Source organism: Ambystoma mexicanum, chromosome 11 (genome assembly GCF_040938575.1).
Source record: "Ambystoma mexicanum isolate Mex_15411 chromosome 11, UKY_AmexF1_1, whole genome shotgun sequence".
In the NCBI taxonomy this organism is placed as follows: Eukaryota; Metazoa; Chordata; class Amphibia; order Caudata; family Ambystomatidae; genus Ambystoma; species Ambystoma mexicanum.
In genome coordinates this window covers 391,701,487-391,720,393 of record NC_090934.1, presented here as the reverse complement: position 1 = coordinate 391,720,393, position 18,907 = coordinate 391,701,487, and the positions used below count along the sequence as shown (strand labels likewise).

The window sequence follows — 18,907 nt, the reverse complement described above, 5'->3', positions numbered from 1 at the left end:
GGTAGCTGGTCCTGAGGGAAATTTGTAATAATTATTGGGAAATGTTAAACGCACATTGGACGAGTAACATTGCGCCAAGCTTGATTTTGTATTTGTAGATCACTTTTTGTGGGCGCTTGGTGTTTCTCACCCATGGCACTACTTTCAGTACTACGGTACAAGTATTTGTGTCCCCCCCCTCTTCCTTAGTAGTTTGTCCAGCTTTGTACCTAGTGCTCCTGGTCCAGTAGACTGAAATGGGCTGGCTTAAACGTGAAAATTAGGCAATAGCACCACCCTTGGGAGCACAGCCATTGAGCCACTGGTGAATAGAAGGAAAAGTGGGAACATGGCGGCGGTAAGACTTGTGCTGAAGCTAGCTTTTGGTGTGCTGCTGGGACAGAGACTAAATACTTCACTGGTCCTGACCGGGAAAATATTTTGCCAGGTGCTGAAGGTTCTTGTCTGTTAGTACATATGTTGCACTGATTGAGCAATTAAAATGTTTGGAATAGGGGCTCCAAGATTCCACTGTTCTATTAGCACCTGCAGAAGATGTGTCCACCAATCAGGTGGCCAATGCAGGCTGAATCTGGCAATGAATACCTGCTTCCATCCCAGGCCACCAGTGTCTCTTCCTTGGGCTGACCCCTTTTGCTACCTATACCGTAGCACCCACCATCTCTCCATGTTCACTGGGCCCTCAATGAAAATAGTAGTGGGACTCGGCACATCTTCCCTTTGATATTTACAGCACAACCTACCTTTGCTTCTTCCACCTATCAACTGTGTGGTCTGCTTTAAAAAAAAGAATATAGGGCATAGCTGCGCGCACCTAGCTGGTTTGACTTTAAAAAGTCCTACTGTCCTACTGAGAGAGGGTCACTTACCGCGACCATGTTGAGTGCTGTTATGGGCTTTGGATGATTTTAAGGGGAAAAATCACAGGCATCTCTTTTTTGCAGCATAATCTAGTAGCTTGTGCTTTGGCCCCCAAAGGCAAGAGGGAGATTGAATTGAGTGCCAATTGTGTACCCCTCCGAAGCAGAGGGGTAACAGGCTGCCCTGGAATTGAGGCAGTGTTGGGAAAGGTTTTCTTTTTGCTGCTTTACTCCCTTTGCTGCTTTCCTCCTATAGGCGTCCATGGAACATCCTTTGTCTTTCAGTTTCTCATGGGGAAACTGATTATTTCCTTAGACTATCCACTGGTCCCTCTTTGTGAATGTCTGGTATTTTTACAATTGCACACACCTCTTTACAGTGAAATGCAGTTGGGATACTTTGTATCCTTATATCTTTTTAATATAATGGCATTTTGGTTACTTTTGCAGTGGGCCTAAGACAAGCTGGTGGCAGCAATTATATTTTTACCTTTTCTTGTGACTTTTTACTCCTTTGCTTTTGTACTTGCCTCAATTGGCTAATAATGGTGGCTAGCACCCCAAGGTAGCCGTGCCAAGTGTTTTTTTGCTTGTTGTCTGGCCATATTATTTTTCCTTCTTCCTGCCCTGCCTTCTCAGACCCACGCTACTGCTCACTGAAGACACCCAATGAGGCGAAACGAGTCTTGGGTTGCTTGTGGTCTTGTGCAGAAGGGATGTGACCAAGCAGATCTGGCTGGACTGCCCCTTTTGGGGTGGGACCAAGCTGGATTTGCAGATGTTTTTTCCCTATATGTAATGGTTTGTCAGGCGAAGAACGATGGTTTGGATGGTTGAACAGAGCGATGCCAAAGGTTAAGATCAATTCTAAACCTTCCAGCCATCACTTCTTTTGTTTTTAATCAGAATACCGGAGCCTGAACCACTTACTAGCAAGACCCTGCCCTGAACAGAAACTGACCTAGGTACTTGCGGCCTCTGGAACTCCCTTGACTAGACACAACGCAGAAGTAAGTGGGCCCAGTGAATCTAGGAATCCCTGAAGTTGTCCTTAGAAGAATCTGAGTAAGGGGGGGTACTTATTCCTTCCCCCTCCATAGCGTTACATGAACAGTAATAGGTCCTGTCCCTATCCCTCCCCTGCCTGACTAAGGACAGTTGTGGTCTGGTCAAGTATCCCCCTGTGGGCCTTCCCTTGCTTGGTGGGACTGGGAGAGATCTTTACCGGAACCTTCCCTGATTTCTGGAACTCTTAACCGCAACTACAGGCGCTACTCAAATCCAATAGTAAAGCTATCTGAACCATATTGAACAGGTGACTTTTTGGCACTAGGCCCCCTTTCATATCAGGACTGGACTTAGTGGATAGGGATATAATCCTAGGATTTCTCACGAGTATGAATTACTGGTTTTGAATCATTTTTCTAACTCTTCGTTTGCTTTACCACTCAGTTATTGAAAGAATTGTCCTATTATGCTAACTGTTGATTAACTGTCTTAAATGTAAAGTCTAGAGGATCTACTTGGAACCTCCAATAGTGAGTGTATATATGTATTTTTATATTAGTTTAGAAACAATACTTACCTGAAGTTTTCATATGCTCAGAGTGTATTCTAAGCCCTAAACATTAATTGTATATTTGTATACGTCTGTCTAACTTGGATAATTGGCGTGCTCTGTGTTTCTCATTGTAGTCCTAGACCACTCTCAGACCCCTCCTGAAGCATTACCGCTCTGCTTACCTACCCTGACAAGTTTGACTAGACTAAGTGTCTTTCCTGGTCACTATAATAGGTTGGTCTCTCGGAATACACACACAGGGTTGATTCTGAAAATCCCCCTTACCAACTATATGTTACCCACCTTCCTAACTGGGCCCCAATTGGGCTGTGAGTGACATAGGGCTACCTCTGCGCCCCCCCCCAATATTATAACGTTTAAGTTTTACATCTATCATTTTGCTTAAAAGAACAATGCACGTAGAAAAATTGCATGATTGACAATTGATGTCCATTGAATTGCTGGAAATGTTGTGGAAGAAGGAAGCTGGGATTGGGATTTAAAAAAAATAATAATAATAATTCACCGCTGCTTGTCCCCACCTTCTCCTACAGAACGAATCAGCAATAATCGGTTAGTTCAAAATCAAGACCGTATATGTGTTGCATAATTGCACCGTCGCTTGCAACTATAACACAATCTTTATGCTCCACTTTACCCTAAAATGGAATTTTCTAAAAGGCTCTCACTGCTGTGATTAGGTAAGAAAGGTGCAAAGTGTCTTGAAGAGCCCCAGTGGTTGGTGCCTTGGAGAGCTTTGGTTTTCTCCCCATTTTATCAAATTACCCCTGCCTCTGCAAAAAAGTACATGATGTATCAATCCGTCTTTTTCTGGTGCATTAATTTAAATGAACTCTTTAAGCTAAGTTGTTATGCAATTTCAACATTCAAGTTATGGGAGCAGCAGCATAGAACATAATGAACAGTGTATACGTGTAACTAACCTAAGTATGAAATCTATACATCAATGCATCTAATGCCATGTAAACAAATTTCTAATATTTTAATGCACGACCATATATAATGTTGAAACTGCCCATGTAAAGTTCATACTATATAGTGGCGTATTTAGGTTGTATGCTTCCTTAGGCCCAAATAGGTGCATGCGCCCCCCACCCCAACTTTAGTCCACTTCTACCAGACTCTGCCCCTTCAACAAACTCTGTCTGTGTTGTCCAAACTAAGCCTCTTCACCCCATTGCGTCCCCCATTTTGGCGCCATAACATTATAAGGACGTTTTTAAAGTCACAGGGATTAGAAAGCTTCCTCTCTATTAATCCAAGCATGTCATCTTCTGTGTTATGTTAGTTGAATTAGATCTCTGCTGCCCAAGATTTGGAGAAGGCAGCGTGGTCTACAGTTGAGTGCACTAGAGGTAATTGTAACGGCTTATTACTTTCGGTTAGGTCCGAAAACAATCATTTAGAGGAAGTGATAAGAACATAAGCTGTCTTCCAACTGAACACAAATGAGAGAAGCTTGGAACGTGGAATTTTGGTTTCAATGCTGATATCTGGTTTCTCTTACAAATTGCCTGCTGTCATTCTGAGAAGCACCTAGACTGGTTTGTAATATTATTGCAACAACTACTTTTCTACATCCGGTCTTGTCAAATGGTAAAGTTTACAAAAGAAATATATGCAAGTGGTACAGGCACATCTAATACAAATGTTGAATAAAAATAACACAACCCCCTTCTCATGGTTGCAGCTCTGGTGTTAGTAGGGGGCAAAATGGAAATAAGGCAAGTTACCTGCTACAGCCGATGTCCCTCCAATACCTTGGGCTGTAAAGCCATTAATTAAGGCAAAATCAGAAGTGAAGTTGTAAACTCTGCTTGGAAATAAGCACCTCAGTAGAGTCAAGACAGTTGGAGAAGGTTCTTGGACTGTTTGGCTGTGCATTCTCAGGGTTCACTTATGGATACAGGCGACCCTGAAGATTCATGTGTGGGTAAGCAACATCATTCCTCATAGCTGCACAATGCAGGCATCTTTTATAACGAATGAAGTGGTACATACTGTTTACATCATTGCTGTTTATGCAATTGTTCAAAATACCCAAAACTCCAAGAGTAAAATTGAGCAGTGTCCAGCCAAAGGATTGGGAAAAAAGGAATGCCCTTTTTTTCTAAACCAAAAGGACCGAAAAAAAGGGTCGAATGCTTTTTTATTTATTTAATTATATATTTTTTTTTTTTAGTGTTGAAAAAAAGTTTTTTTTCAAAAAGAAAACGGGGGTTGGAGGGGGAACCCCCCCCATTAAAAAAAAAAAAAAAAAAAAAGAATTCGACTGTTTTTTTTACAGTCCTTTTGGTGTTGAAAAATAGGCATTTGATTCTTTTGTTTTAGATCCGATCACCTATAACCAAATTGAGCAATGGATCATCGTTCCAGAACAATATTACCTTTGTGGGTATGGTTTAGGCTATAGGTCTTGCCAGCTTGTGTTTAAGGTAATGTTTAACTCCACACAGTTGCTTGGACTGTACAATACATAGGAACGTTTTGAGATTTGTGGGTACAGATATAGTTGTCCAAAGACGCATGATAAACCCAGCAGGGATGCCATTTGCCTGCTTAGAACTGAGCAGCTTCTGTAAAGATGGTCGAACAGATAAATTTACGGGACACCTTTACAGCTGTTAAACAGTGTGTACCTTTTGGCACACAGTTTTTGTTCTCACCCTTCTATGGCTTCGGGTGTCCTTTCACAGGTTTCTTCATGCACCTGCGCATTCAGATTTACTCTTCACCATTTTAACTTCTCTATGGTCTGTTTCATGCTTGCACCTTTTGGGCGGCCACAGACCTCTGAAATGTGGGGCTGGGGAGGGAAATTAGTGCTTGCTTCTGAACATCATTTTAGTGCAACCTGTGGGAACTCTGCATGACTGTTGGAATTTGCATATTTATATTAAATATTCCTGACCTGTGTCAACCCCAGAACCGTTTGCTTGGACTTGGTAAATAAGTCTACCTTGTTCCTAGGTGTGTGGGAATCTTTTTCCCCACTCACCTAGTCTTTTACTCTTTTATGGGTGAGCTTTGTATGTCTCTCCATAGTGTGTGATTGGAGTTATCGCTTCCAATGACTTTGGCCTGACTGTAATGTACTATGGCAGCTCACAGCATTTTAAATGCAGTGTCTTCCTTTTAATTCTCTTATTATTTCTTTGGTGAACTACTGTTCCCAAGAGGTAAGGTGTGATTCACATCCCATGGACACTTATTTTAGTGAGCTAGCACACCCCACCTTATGTGGAGTGCTGGGGGATACAATGTTTCCTCTTTCTTACTTACCTGTTAACATATTTGTTACAATTGCAAGTTTACTTGAATGGCTTGTGGTAGTGAAACTACTTTTATGTCTTTTAGTCATTATTACTCGCAGGCTGTCCAATCAGCCTCGGTAATGCACAGGACAGCCACCATTCTGATAGAATGGCGGGTTCTTCCTTTTTGTCCATTTCTGGTTTGCTTGTTGTTTCCTAGCTCGTCTACTGCCATTCTAGGTGGGAACAACCTTGGTTGAAGTGTTGTCTTTGGCAGGAATCCTTTGTATTCCCTGCCGAGGCTCCAGAGTGTCTGAGAAGGCAGGAAGCGAGGGAGGAGTCAAAAACTCTGCAGCCCTTTGTCTTTCACCTTGCCTGAAAGGAACCAGTTCCCAATTGGGAGGGGATGGGGGGTTGCTGTCCTGATTGTGGACAGCCAGACGGCCCCCTTTCTCTAAACTGCAGGTGGAGATTGCAGAAGTTGTGCTCTAGTTCCTGATAAATGCAAACTCTGGAAGCTGCTGACAGGTTTAGAACTGGAGGAAGATGAAGAAAAGACATCTGTAGTGATTTCCAGTGACCTGAGAGCCTGCTATGTAACCGGAGCCTGACTCAACCCATCCTTCCAATTGACCTGGGGGACCCAAATGTGACGTCTACCCAGTAGCTGGTGAGATCCACTAGTATCAAGAAGACCTACATTTCGAGTCATCCCACAACATGCTGTGACATTGCTGGGCTGCAAATCGCCAATACCCTGGGACCTCGAGCCTGAGTGCAATCCATGGTCTTCCGAAGTGCGAACCCTCGCTGAAACTTTGGTGGACTCCTGCTGGACCTCCAGAGATGCGATTCGGATACCTGAAGTCCCCTCACCAGAGGGCAGGACCCAGAGAGTGAAGAGAAACCGATCTGCAATATTCGGCCTTCATCTGGTTTCTGAAAAAGGCGCCAAATCCACAGAGCCGCGGGAATCAATTATTAAACCTTTGCTAAAAGACTCCTGACAACAGCTGCTGCAAGTTCCCATGCAGTGTCAAGTTCTTTCATCTCCAGACCAAGAATCCAGGGACTGGGTCCTGTGCAGCTGCATCCTGAAGGCTTCCACCTGTAAGCTCTTCTTTTCTCCTAAGGTGCTGTGTTGGCTTGGTTAATAATTGCATTAGGTCTTGTGTGAATCCTGTGAGGCTGAGTGGGTGATTTGGGTTGTTGGGCATTTTCCCATACCACTTGCCCATCCCCATTGCTGGAACGCAGATAGGTATCCTTCTATGAAGTCCCTAAACACTTTCAACGAATTCTAAAGTGAATACTTACTAGTTTAAGAAGATATCACCTGGAACTCTGACTTTCCTGCAACTGAACCTTATCCTGACCTGCCTACAGCTGGGTCCTAGACCATTAGAGTCCCTCTTTATTATTCGGAACTGAATGAGTGTAAAAGCTTACCAATAGGGTTTACCTACCTTGAAATACATTGTGTCTTTCTTAAAGTGTACCATTGGGTTTTGCTTTCAATGATCTGCTTTATACAGATCTAAAATGTTCTTGGAGTTGCTGTAGCCACTGTTAAATGTAAATGGCCTTTACTCAACTTGAACAGCTGCTACTCTTCTAAACATATAGCATTGGGTTTTGCTTTCCCTGAATTCCTTAGTATATGCTAAAATAGTTAATGAGTGTTTTTGCTTCTCATTGAGTAGCTTAAGGACCCTCCAGAAAGTATGAGTTACTTTACTTGCTCTGAACTGTGTTCTACAAAGTAATATCTGTTACAAGGTGTATACTTGTAACTGGGTTGGTTTATTAAGTGATTCCTGTAACTCAGTGTCACTGCATGACTGACAGGGTCTACTACCCTTGAATTATTGATTGTATTCTAAAAGTATAAATAACCTGGTTTTACTCCCCCAGAATAGCGGACTGCCATTCTGAATGTGTTGTAGGTTTGACTCACCTTGACTACTTATTGTAATCTAAATAAGGTTATACTTTGGGTTGTAAACTAACAGTTGTTCACCCAAGAGATAATAAGAGAAATGAACAAGAGAAACCCAAAGTGCAACACAGCCTAAGTCCAAAGGTTATAGGAAAGCATAACTCCAATCACACAGTATGGAGAGACATAAACATGAAAAGAGTAAAAGACTAGTTGGGATGGGAAAATGATTCTTATTCACACAAGGACAAATAATGACCAAGTCAAAGCAAAGTGTTTTAGGGTTAACGCAGCTCAGGAAGATTATTCACATTTGTCTTACCTAACAGGGCTGATGGGAGTTGTAGTGCAAAACATCTGGTAGCCAAAGGTTGCAGACACGTGGGTTAGAGAGTAGTAGCAACTGAAGGTGCATTAGGTGTTTTTTCTTGGATAAAGACAAGATTATTCCAGCCATTTGCGAAACTGTTCTCAACACTTGAACGATTATTAGACGGCAACATTGTTGACCAACCTTAGTATGGAATTCTCATTATATTATTGCTAACAACATGCAACACAGTGAAAAAGGAGAAACTAATGACTTAATTACTGGTTCAATGTGGAAAGCAGGTTCAACGTGTGAAGTACCCTCCTACCCCTGGCTAAACAGTGGAGATGGTTGTAAGCATAACTAGATCACTAATGCGCGTTCTGGCGTTACAGAACTTAAATAGCATTAGACGAGAAAGGAGAGCATTTAAAAATAATTTTTGATTTTGGGAGAATTGTTTCCTCCCGAGAGGGTCTACCCTTTGAATGTTGTATGATGGAGACTGGTTCAATTATTGCAAAGAACTTTACAAAAATGGACCATATTTCAGAAGGGGTGTGAACAGCATGGTGGAAACTTTAACTGATTTAGTTCTACAAATGCTGGTCTATCTTAAAAAAAGAGGCAAAGCCCCTGGACCAGGCAAAATAAAGGTTAGGAACTTTTAATCTTTTTATCAACTTTCCCTCCATTTCTTTGGACCCCCAAACGTGTTGCTTTTGTTTTCAAACTCTTTCCCAGTGAAGCGAACTGCACCTTTGCTCATTGTTATGTGGAAACTGACCAGTGCTTAAGGGTGTCAGTACTGGGAAACTGTTTACCTTTTCTTGTTACATTTTTTGGGTAACTTTTTAACATTGCACAATGCATTTTACAATGCAGTATAATGGGGTTTATTTTATTTTGTATGAACCTAGACTACACTCAACGGGATTTTCTGGTGGCAGCAGTTGCATTTTGACTATTTTTGCAATACGTTTTGTTAGCCTTATCTCGTTTACCACGTTTTCCTGCTAACTGTGGCTAGTCTCCTTACATGGCCATGCCACAAGGCTTTTGCATGCTCTTTTACCGATTTTGTTTGTTGGCCTTCTTCCTGCATTGCCAGGAAATTTCTTTTATGTTCATGAACTCTGTGTCTGTGTGTGTGTTCGTGTTCCCAGGAAGTGGGTTGGGTCTGCCTGATTCCTATCCACAAACTGGGTTCTGTATGTTTGTGGGGTGTATGCATGCGTTTCACCACCAGTGGCCCTCATTGGACCACTGCTGGGGTGTGTGTGTGTGAGAGGCCGATCTTGGGTGAGCTGAGTTTCTGTCTCACCTGACTTTCTGGATAAGAGGAGTCCTGCAGCCGTTCCTCAGAGATCCTGGAGAAATCCTGCAAGGAGCCAAGTATTCTGCCCAGCTGCGAAGACTGCAAGACCCGTGGACCATCCTATAAAGGCCTGGCGACCACCTTTTGCTGTAGTCCCAGTGGAGTTCTGTCTGGCTGGTGATCTTCAGAAGGCCTTTGGTGGTACTTCGACCCTTGGAGTGGTGGGACCAACAATTCTCGATGTCTGCTCGGTACCCAGCCATCTGGAGTCTTCAGAAGTGTTCCTGGAACCATCCTGTGGACTGACCAACTCCAGTTTGGGCTACCACAGTAGAGTTGTCGAGGTTCTGTGTTTCGGCTCAAAATATTGTATAACCTCAGCTTACTCTACAAGAGTCCCACTTGCAAAAAATTGTAAGCATTCGAGCTGCAACAGGATCCGAGATAGGCCGACTCAAACTGCGACAGCTGAGCCCCTTTTTGTCGCTGTGCATGGGTGACAATCGTTGAAACAGGCTTCCTTGCATCTGGTACACTGCCTAGAGTATTGCTGCATCAGTGCGAGTTGCATTCATCAACCGAAACATGTTGCACCACCTTGTGTATACAACCAGGACCTCTCTTGCACCTGTGACTCCTGGGCTCTGGAGACCGGAACCAACATCGCCAAAACGATCTCTGATGACCCGCCAAGTCTGAAGAGAAACCAGGCGAGTTACAGCAATACTTCCTGCACTCCCCCGCCCCCCGTCCCCTATCGCCACCTGTAAAAGCTTTGAACACTAGTGTTACCATTTGTTTGGCTTTGGCAGTGCTTGTTGCTGAAAGCTGCGGACCATTTTATTTACTAGAGTACATCCTTATCTGACTTTTTGGAACCTTTCTCCCATCCACACGACCCTCCTCCTAACGTTTTTCCTGGCTCACAAATCTACTGGCAACTTTGTAAACTTTCAGGGAACAAGGCCCCAGTCAACTTAGGGTTGGACTTAGGGTTGAATTCTTGTGGACTGCCATTGCAAATCTAACCATTAACTTTCCTTCAGTATTGTGGGGTGGGGGTATTGTGGTTTTATTGCACTGGCTCTATGGGCTGTATATATGTATTTTATTATGAGTGTTGTGGTATTATTACTTGCTTATAGTAATTTTTATAGTGTTTAGTTAATTTAGTTAAAAGATGAAAAAGCTATTAAAACAAGAAAGAGCTGTTTTCAGACTAGAGCCATTAATTTTTTCATAGCGAAAAAATCACATCGATTGAACACCCGTTGCACAAAAAACGCTGGTCAGATTGCTACCAAATAAGAAACAATTTGGCTGCAAAGCTTTGCAGATATTTATTTTGCTAGTTTGGGATAAATCACTCCAGTAGTTATTAAAACATACGACTGAGAAGGGGGTGTCCCCTGCTCCCCAAAAAACGTTTTATCTCTCTCCCATGGTGCTTTGCAGCAGAGGCGCTGAGAGGATTTTCAGAAATGAAAACCTTCTTTTAAAAATTAAAATTGTTTTTATTTTTTTCTTTGATCCAAGCAGTTCCGTGATAATACTGGGGAAAGACGAAAATGAAAAGTGCGCAAACTGCCATTTGGTGAGGAAAAGGGTTGCAATCGCCTCAGGCTTTAGGTGGGAAGGGGGAAGAGGACACCATGTGAAGTTGGGGGCGGGATGGGGATCCAGTTCCGGGTAAAAATTGTTTGTCATAACGGAAATCTCGCAAAATTACTGTGGCAGCTCGCCAAGAGGCACTTGGAAATGAAATGGCGCCTTAAGATCCAAAGACGGATGGGATGTGCAGGTATTGGGAGGTGGGAAGGGAGGGGGAAAAGTAATCGAGGGCAATTGGGGGGTGGGGACCAACAAGAAAAGAGTGGCAAACATGATGAGCGCCTGTGAGGTCGGGGAAGAATTTTAATTTTCAAGCACTTTTCCCATTATCATGGGAATCTGGACACTGCTATGCTACTGCGGAATCTGAATAATCGGAAATGATTTCTGTGAAATTATCAGGGTAATAGGGAGTGGGGCAATGGGTCTTTGGGAACGGTCATGGCCAGTAGCCATGGCTGAAGACCATGGCTAGTGGGCCCTAAGAAACTATAGTACTGCAAAACCCATGAAAGACAGTGAAAAACGTTATTTACGAGAGAGTTAAGGGGAAGATATTTAACTAAACAAAACCCTTGAAATTCTGCAGATGTGGGAAGTGAGGATTATCTTAACTCTGTGTTCCGCCGTTTCAAGGCCCATGAGCACATACATAGTATAACAGAAGGGATTCCAAATGACACAAAATTACATCATGGGGGACATCTACAGGGTGGGAGGGGGGCTCGGATGCCGAGTTAGGATGGTCATGACTTCCCACATTTGCAGAATTTCAAGATTTGCATTGCATTAAATCTGATCACCTTAACTCTCTTGACTAAAGTTGTTCTCACTGATATGTAATTTGTCGATTTTGACCAAAAGTGCAGACATTTAAAAAGTCTTTTAAAGCACCCATCATGGCTTTGAATGGCATGGTTGCTGCAGAGTCAAATCTGCTCCTAACACGTCGCCATGTGCTTATTTATAAAGAAGGTTTTTCAAATGCAACATCAAAACGTTTCCCAAAGATAAGTGGAGAAAGTGCATGCAAATTGCACCGGGGCACCTAGCTGCATCTGCTAAAGAGAAGTGGCACACCTCAGAGTATCCCCCTTTTGATAAATGCATGTTTTATTACCTAATACAATGATCCAATCATGAGAGAATGAAAAGCACAGTCTGCCCTATGGGAAAGGAACTGGAGGTCAGCAGGTTTTAATTCAGGGAATTCTTGTATCCCCATGTTGACAATGCACCTAGATTGGCATTTGCTGTGCTTGGATTTTAGTGGAGTTTGTTGGAACAATAAACGGGTGCAATGGTCGGAGGTATTTCACCATTTGATCACTGGGATGCAGATACTCTGTAGATTAGAGCTTTCCCAGTCAGTGCTATTTCTTTTGTTATTATCAAATTACTATTTGATGATCATGTATGTTTTTTGTGTAACTTTAATGTCAGTCAGTATGCTGCCTTTCATCGGATGTATGTCTATTGATCGAAAATAAAACACCAATATTGCCTAACACCAACCCACATCTACATTTTCGTGGTAAAATGTGTTCCAAACAATTTGAGCCAAAAAATGTGAGTAGTTGGTCGAGCAGTAGACCTAATAACATTTCATCAGTCTGTTAATTCTTGAAAGCTTGCACATAACGATTTGTTTAGCCTATAATATATTCTTTCCATGTTTTTTTCTGTCAGATACTGTTTTCATTATACATAACTGTTCTGCTGGAATGGAGAAGTCTAATTTTATAGAAATAGAAATACCTTGTAGTGTTGGTGCTATGGGAGCATCGGTTCAGAAGACCAATTTCAGAGCAAAACCATGGGACATTAGCCTGCATTGGTAGTCATTCTGTGTACTGTAATAGGGTGCAACATATGGCCCTATAAGTAACATTTTGGTACTATTAATAATGGGGGCGTGGCTCTACTTTTCAGTCACCCCCGCTCATCCTAACCCGTCTCTGCATACTGAACCTTTAATATGACTGCAAGGACCTGCTTCATAATATGCCTCTTGTTTCCTTTAGATGAGTGGTTATCTAAATCTTCTCGCTAACACCATTGATAACTTCACTCATGGGATGGCTGTGGCTGGAAGCTTCCTGGTCAGCAGAAAGGTAAGTCACTCTTTTTATAAGACAATTACATTGGTAAAGGGAGTTTTTTAAAGGAGCATTCTGAATACCAAGGCATTTCCCCCTTTGCTGGTCAGCTTTTCATTGCATACTATTTTTTGTTGCTGTTGGGGAGTCTTGCAAAAGTCCATCAAAGGTAGGATTCACACTTGGGGCACAGGGTTCAAAATCTTAATACCAGCCAGAACCACACAAGTATGTTGGTAGCAATGGCTGAGCAGCCAGGCTTATGTTAGGAGGGAGTACAAAGGTACAAAGAATCTGGGCTATACACCTAGGCCAAAGAAACACTGACACACTTAAGGTTATATGAAAAGAGGTTTATTTTTTATATACGCTACGGTAAAGGTGCTTCTTCAGAAATGTACATACTATAACACATACTACTTAGAAAAACAATGCAATATGCACAGTAAGTAAAACACTTTTGTAATACTTTGAGAATGGCCGTATGCAATTCAAACGGTAAGTAAAATATATTTCTAATAACTGTTCCAGTTAAGAACAAATGGAACACATTCAACGTAAAGCAGGTAAATACTTTTCACACTTGTAATACTTTTCTCAGTGGCCTAACACTTTAGAAGTCCATCCCTATCTAGTCATGAGTGACTTAGAGTCAGATTGGAGAGCAGAACAGGCAAGGGACAATCTGTAGAAAGTCAGTAGTTCCAGAGGAGACTTCTGTAACAAGTAAAGCTTTTCTGTTGTAAAATGGGTTCAGAGACTTCAGAGAAGACTCCCTGAAGTCACACGGGTGTAGGCCTGGTGAACGTGAAAAGGTGAATTCCCAAACACATGAATGGGCACTCCAGCAAAACAGGAGTATAAGCAACTCTAGGTAAGTTCTACGAAGATCTCACAGTACCTTAGGAGCGAAGAAGACGATGCAGCACGATGCACTCGTGATGCAGCAGATCCGGGCACCGGATTCTTGGGTCAGGCAGACGAAAGAAGGGACACTGGAATGGATCTTGCAGCAGCAGCCGAGTGAAGAGGCTCTAGGCAAAGGATTATTCATGGTTCTGTGTTTTTGGCACCCTTGTCAAAGCACCAGTGAAGAACGGTTACTGCCCGTTCAATTCATCTCGCTTTCTCCAAGGGGGGACTTGAAGGAGTGGACTCTTTCCTCTGGAGGTCCGGAAGGAGTCCACCAAGGTTTCAGGAGGATTCGATCTTCTGAATGCAGTGCACTGCACAATGGCCACAGGTCCCTAGAGTATTGGCGGTTTGCAGCCGGTGAAGGGCACAACTCGTCGTGGGATGGCTCGAAATGCACGTTGCCTTGAAACTGATAGGTCCCACCAGCCTAAAGGAGAAAGTCGTCCTTTTCGGGACTCTCCTCCTGCTTGGATGGATGGACCGGACAGCTGCGGTTACAAAGAAGGCATGTCCTGTCGTCGAAGTGGCTGCGGGCATCTCTCCTCTTCTTCCTAATTGATTCTCCAGTTCCAGTGGTCAGCTTATCTTCCACCTCAGGATCCATGCCTCTTATGCAGGAACCCAGCCAATCACATGCATCAGTCAAACTGTGGGTGGTGGCTGTCGTTTGAGGACAGCCAACCTTCCAGTGTGAACTGGTTCCAGGCAGGCACAACAGAAGACAGACAGCAGAGTTTCAGAGTCCTCCCCTGTTTCCTCTCCTCAGACACACTGGCACCGGGCGGGCTTTCCCATGTAAACCTGCTGAAGACCAAAGTTAAACAAAGCCGCCCCTACCATGCACGGCAGAAGGACCAAGAAAGGACAAACCACCTTGAATTGGCAAAAAAAGAACACTCACCATTTTGGGTCAAAGGTGACGTCTGTGCATTACCGCGGATGTGAGTACAGCCTGGGCTTAGAAATTGCACACAAGTAGGTAAGATAAAACCACTTCCACCAGCCATTCAGACTAGCTTGTCACTGTAAAAGTTAAAGGAGTAGTGAGACAGGGGATACAGCACTCCACATAAGGTGGGGTGTGCTGATCTCACAATATAAAAAGGTTAGAAGGCTAAAAATATCCCTGCTTCCTTTGGAAACCTGTGTTCTATAAGGAAAATAAAAAATAAAAAGGGGAGCCCAAAGGGCTCCCAGCAACACTGCAGAGAGTGCTGTGTGCTGCAAAAGTCAAAGACAGATGCCACAAAACTTGGAGGAAAGCATGACTCCAAGAAAAAGGAATAAAAAGAAATACAAAAGGATCCGTAAGATAGGATCAAAGAATGAGTGAGTGTGGAAAAAGGTTCCCACTCACTCAGTAGAACTGACAACAAATCCAGTAGTCCAGCAAAAAAGTGCTGTGGGACTCGCACGTGAAGGGGATTTCACATAAAAATGAAATATCTACCTAACAGTTGCACATGTCATTGAGTGCTTGGTTGCTGTCAACCTTCTTTGCTGCTCTGTTCCCAACACTTCCTGCACTGCTTTAGCATTCAGAAACATCATCAGTTCTTGTTTCAGTGATAATGTGTGCTTGTCGGCCTCACAAGTTTGAACAAACTCATTAGCAACCTTTTTTAAATTTGGACTGAAGGCTAGCTATTGTCATTCTTCTCACCTTGTTCCATAAATTGTTGCATGTGGCTGTTCTTATTGAGAACCCTCACGGCTCTGCTGATGGTAATTCTACTTGATTCTGAAAAATGCTCAGGTTATAGGATAAATTGGGGTGGGGGAGCTGATATCGTGGGATTCAGCCATCATCCGAGCAACCCGATTGGTTCTTCTCCCTCCCCAGGATGCTAATATTGTTTAAGTCCTGGCTAGTGTCAAACTAGACTGTGTGCTATGGGACAGTCAATCAATTGAAAAGGTTTGCTCTCTAGGCTGCTTTATATTTTACAAAATCTACCAACAAGATTGGAAAAGTAATAAGGTGCACCTTGATGGACTCGCACCTCATTTGGTCCCATGTGCCAAATAATTCTTGTTCATAACTGCCATCTCTCCTTCCGTCAACATCTCAACAAAAAAGCCCGAATCACCTGGTATCAGCACTTCTCCAGAAGATTAAGCCTTTTCTCCAGCCTAAGTATTTCAGAACCATGCTCTTGGCCGTGGTAATCTCCTGCCTCGATGGAGGGAATGCTAACTTCTGCAGCGTTCCAACCATGCACTTGGCCATTCAACTTGCCACTGCATGCCCCAGAATGTTAAGAATGAAATTTGACCATTTTCCCCTTACACTGCCTTACCATTCTAGTCAGGATGCTCTTCAAAAGTGCCTGCATCGCATATAAGGCAGCTGCTGCCTGAATGGATCTATGAGCGAAAAACATTTGCATAAGACTGATGGTGGAGAGGGCTGCCTACCGAAGGCCGCCCTCTTCAAGGCTGCTCCCTCAATCTCCACCCTCCTCTGCTTTTGGGATGGGGGTTCAGCCTCATAATTCCCTGTGCCCCCCCATACCTACCCGCACACCTGTCCTCCCCAGTGGCACCTACTCTGCTCAATTCCATTTCCTGCCTAACGTCTCTGCATTCTGCTCGGGGAATGCGTGTTGCACTATTGTGCATCTCTTTTTCTAGCGCTCTGTGCACTGCTTTTTTGCCACAAATGTTCTGCAGACTGCAGTCTGCCTGAACAGCAGCCTACCTAGGCGCAAGATCTGCAGCTTTAGTGGGGCACTCTCCTCTAGGAGCCAGATCACGCAAGGCATGAGACTAACCTGGCGCAACACGCAAACTAAGAAGGAGGAAATATGCCTTCTTTTGCTAAGACCCGACCTACTGCAACACCATCTTGCCCCAATCGAGACCACTGCAACTGTCCCTCCCACTGACATCAGTTAACCCCAAAGTACTTGGGCAGTGCTTTGTTGCTTCCTATCTTGGAGCTTACACATTCAAAAATAACATCCATTGTTTATTTGGTGCAGAGTAGACTCCTGTAGGGGGTGGATTTATAAATTAGACAAATGTTTTGCACGATATGTAGCACTTTGTCAAGGCATACATTTTGTTGGAATCAAATGTTAAGGGACAGGGACTTTGCAGATGACAATAAATAGCCATCATCTGGTGGTGGAGTGAAGTCTGCTATGGAACAAAGGTGGCTCTCCTGAAGGAAGCCTAAGAACAATGTCTGATTGCTGTTGTCTCCATTAGATCTCACATGGGGGAGGTGAGGGGGCTGGCAGGGTTCACCAGTAGGTTCCAGCCAAACTGTATCTACTGGAATTGGGGAAAGGCTGTTATTAACCTCTTGAGCCTGCACATCGAACCATGCAAAGGTACCTGCATAGCAAACTGGGTTCCATTTGGGACTTGTGTTTCCACATGAGGAAGATATGGTATTCATGTTTGAATCTTTAGATTAGGACCCTTCTGAGAAAAAGTGAAAAATGTTGGGGCTCTGCACCAGAATGGAACTTTGGTCTTAAGCAGCAATGCTTCATCGCTGTAGGCCATCCATATTTCTTAATACTGTTTTGTAATTGACACCTGTTTTGTTTGAGACATGCCTTGTTGTGTGACAGTAGATTTTCCAACCTGAGCTCTCTTCAACATGTCAAATGTTTTGCAAGGTCCTCTCTGCTGGGGTTCTGCTCAGTCTGGTAATGAGAATATGCTGCTTCTTTCCACAGGTGGGTGTACTGACCACACTGGCCATTCTCTTGCACGAGATCCCCCATGAGGTAAGCTGAGCATGCTTGCTACTGCTGCCTTGGAGATGCTTTATTTTCCTGCCTTCGGGTATTCTGTGAGCAGACTGAATTTTGTGGATTGTTCCTACTGTGGGGTCGTTTCTGTTTGTGTATTAGCTAAGGCTTGTGAAGAGGGCATGGATAAAGGCTGAGGATGTGCAAGGTGTTATTGTGTGTGAGTTTGTTTTTGGTAGATGGGAACTGTAGTTCTGCTTTTGAGAGCTACAGCTTGTAAAGTTATGTTTCGAGTGAGTGAGGAGTGGGCTGGTGGGTTCGTGGAGGTCTGCTGTGTGATTATGAGGGCTGGCTATTGATAAGGGATGAGATTGACTTCAGAATCAGCCATATGGGCACATTTTGAGAGGCAGCCCTATTTAGATAAACAGGGACAAGCTATATCTGGGTAGTGTGATTAAACAGCAATGATTAGACTCCGGAAGGCATGAGAATGGTGAAGTGTTCAGTTAAGCAAGCACACATCTCTCTTAATAATACACGTTAGGCAGAATGTTTATAAAGACAGGTATTTATGTAGACCGTGGGCAAACTCTTATTAATGAAAGACCAGAGGCAAGTAACTGCATCCACTACTAATATATACATATTCACCTTGGTGTGCTCTGCTAAGAGCACACTTTACTTTTAAATATAGTTAGTATCACTTTTCCATATACTCTTAAGTGTTGCAAAGCAAGTGAATAAAGGAATAGAATTGGGTAAGTAATCTAGACTTTGAGAACTAATAGGTGGAGAATAAAGAAGTTAGCAAACACCATGCCAAACCTTAGAATTAAGGTTCTAACCTTTAAAAATTCCTTCCCTAGAGGGGGGAAAAAGGGGGTGGTGCCTTTAGATTAGATTAGAGCCACAGATATCAATAAAAGTCTTTAGGAGGCTAGGTGTCTCTTTAGGAAGATTGAATAATTGTTAGCTTTTGCCAACAGGTAATTTGCAAGTGTTCCAAAGTACAGTAGAGCAAGGTAAGTGTCTTTTAACAGGCCCTCTCCCAATCCAACCACCTTAGGGTTAGGCCCAGGAGAGGATACCAGGACAGAACACCATTGTTCGAGGCTAGGCAAAGGAGCGATGGGGCTAGGGTTTTATGCCCATAAAAACCTATGGAGATGGAGGAGGGGTCGAAACAGGTATGTTTACTCACCCCCTGTACTCTGATTAACTCCAAGACCACTGTAGGAGTTCGGTGAATCGCAAAGCCATCTGCGTTTGTTGGTTCCATTTGAGTAAGTCCAGGGTCATCTTGTGCAGA

General features: G+C 43.3%; 1 protein-coding gene across 2 annotated transcripts in view; it reads left to right on the top strand.

The window, feature by feature from the left end:
* The window catches only part of SLC39A13 (solute carrier family 39 member 13), a 203,246-nt gene that overhangs the window by 100,906 nt on the left and 83,433 nt on the right, over positions 1–18,907 (top strand). For both annotated transcript variants that reach the window (XM_069623110.1, XM_069623111.1), the window contains exons 6-7: positions 12,899–12,988; positions 17,581–17,631. In XM_069623110.1, the coding sequence (XP_069479211.1) occupies positions 12,899–12,988; positions 17,581–17,631 (141 nt within the window). The remainder of the gene's footprint in view (positions 1–12,898; positions 12,989–17,580; positions 17,632–18,907) is intronic.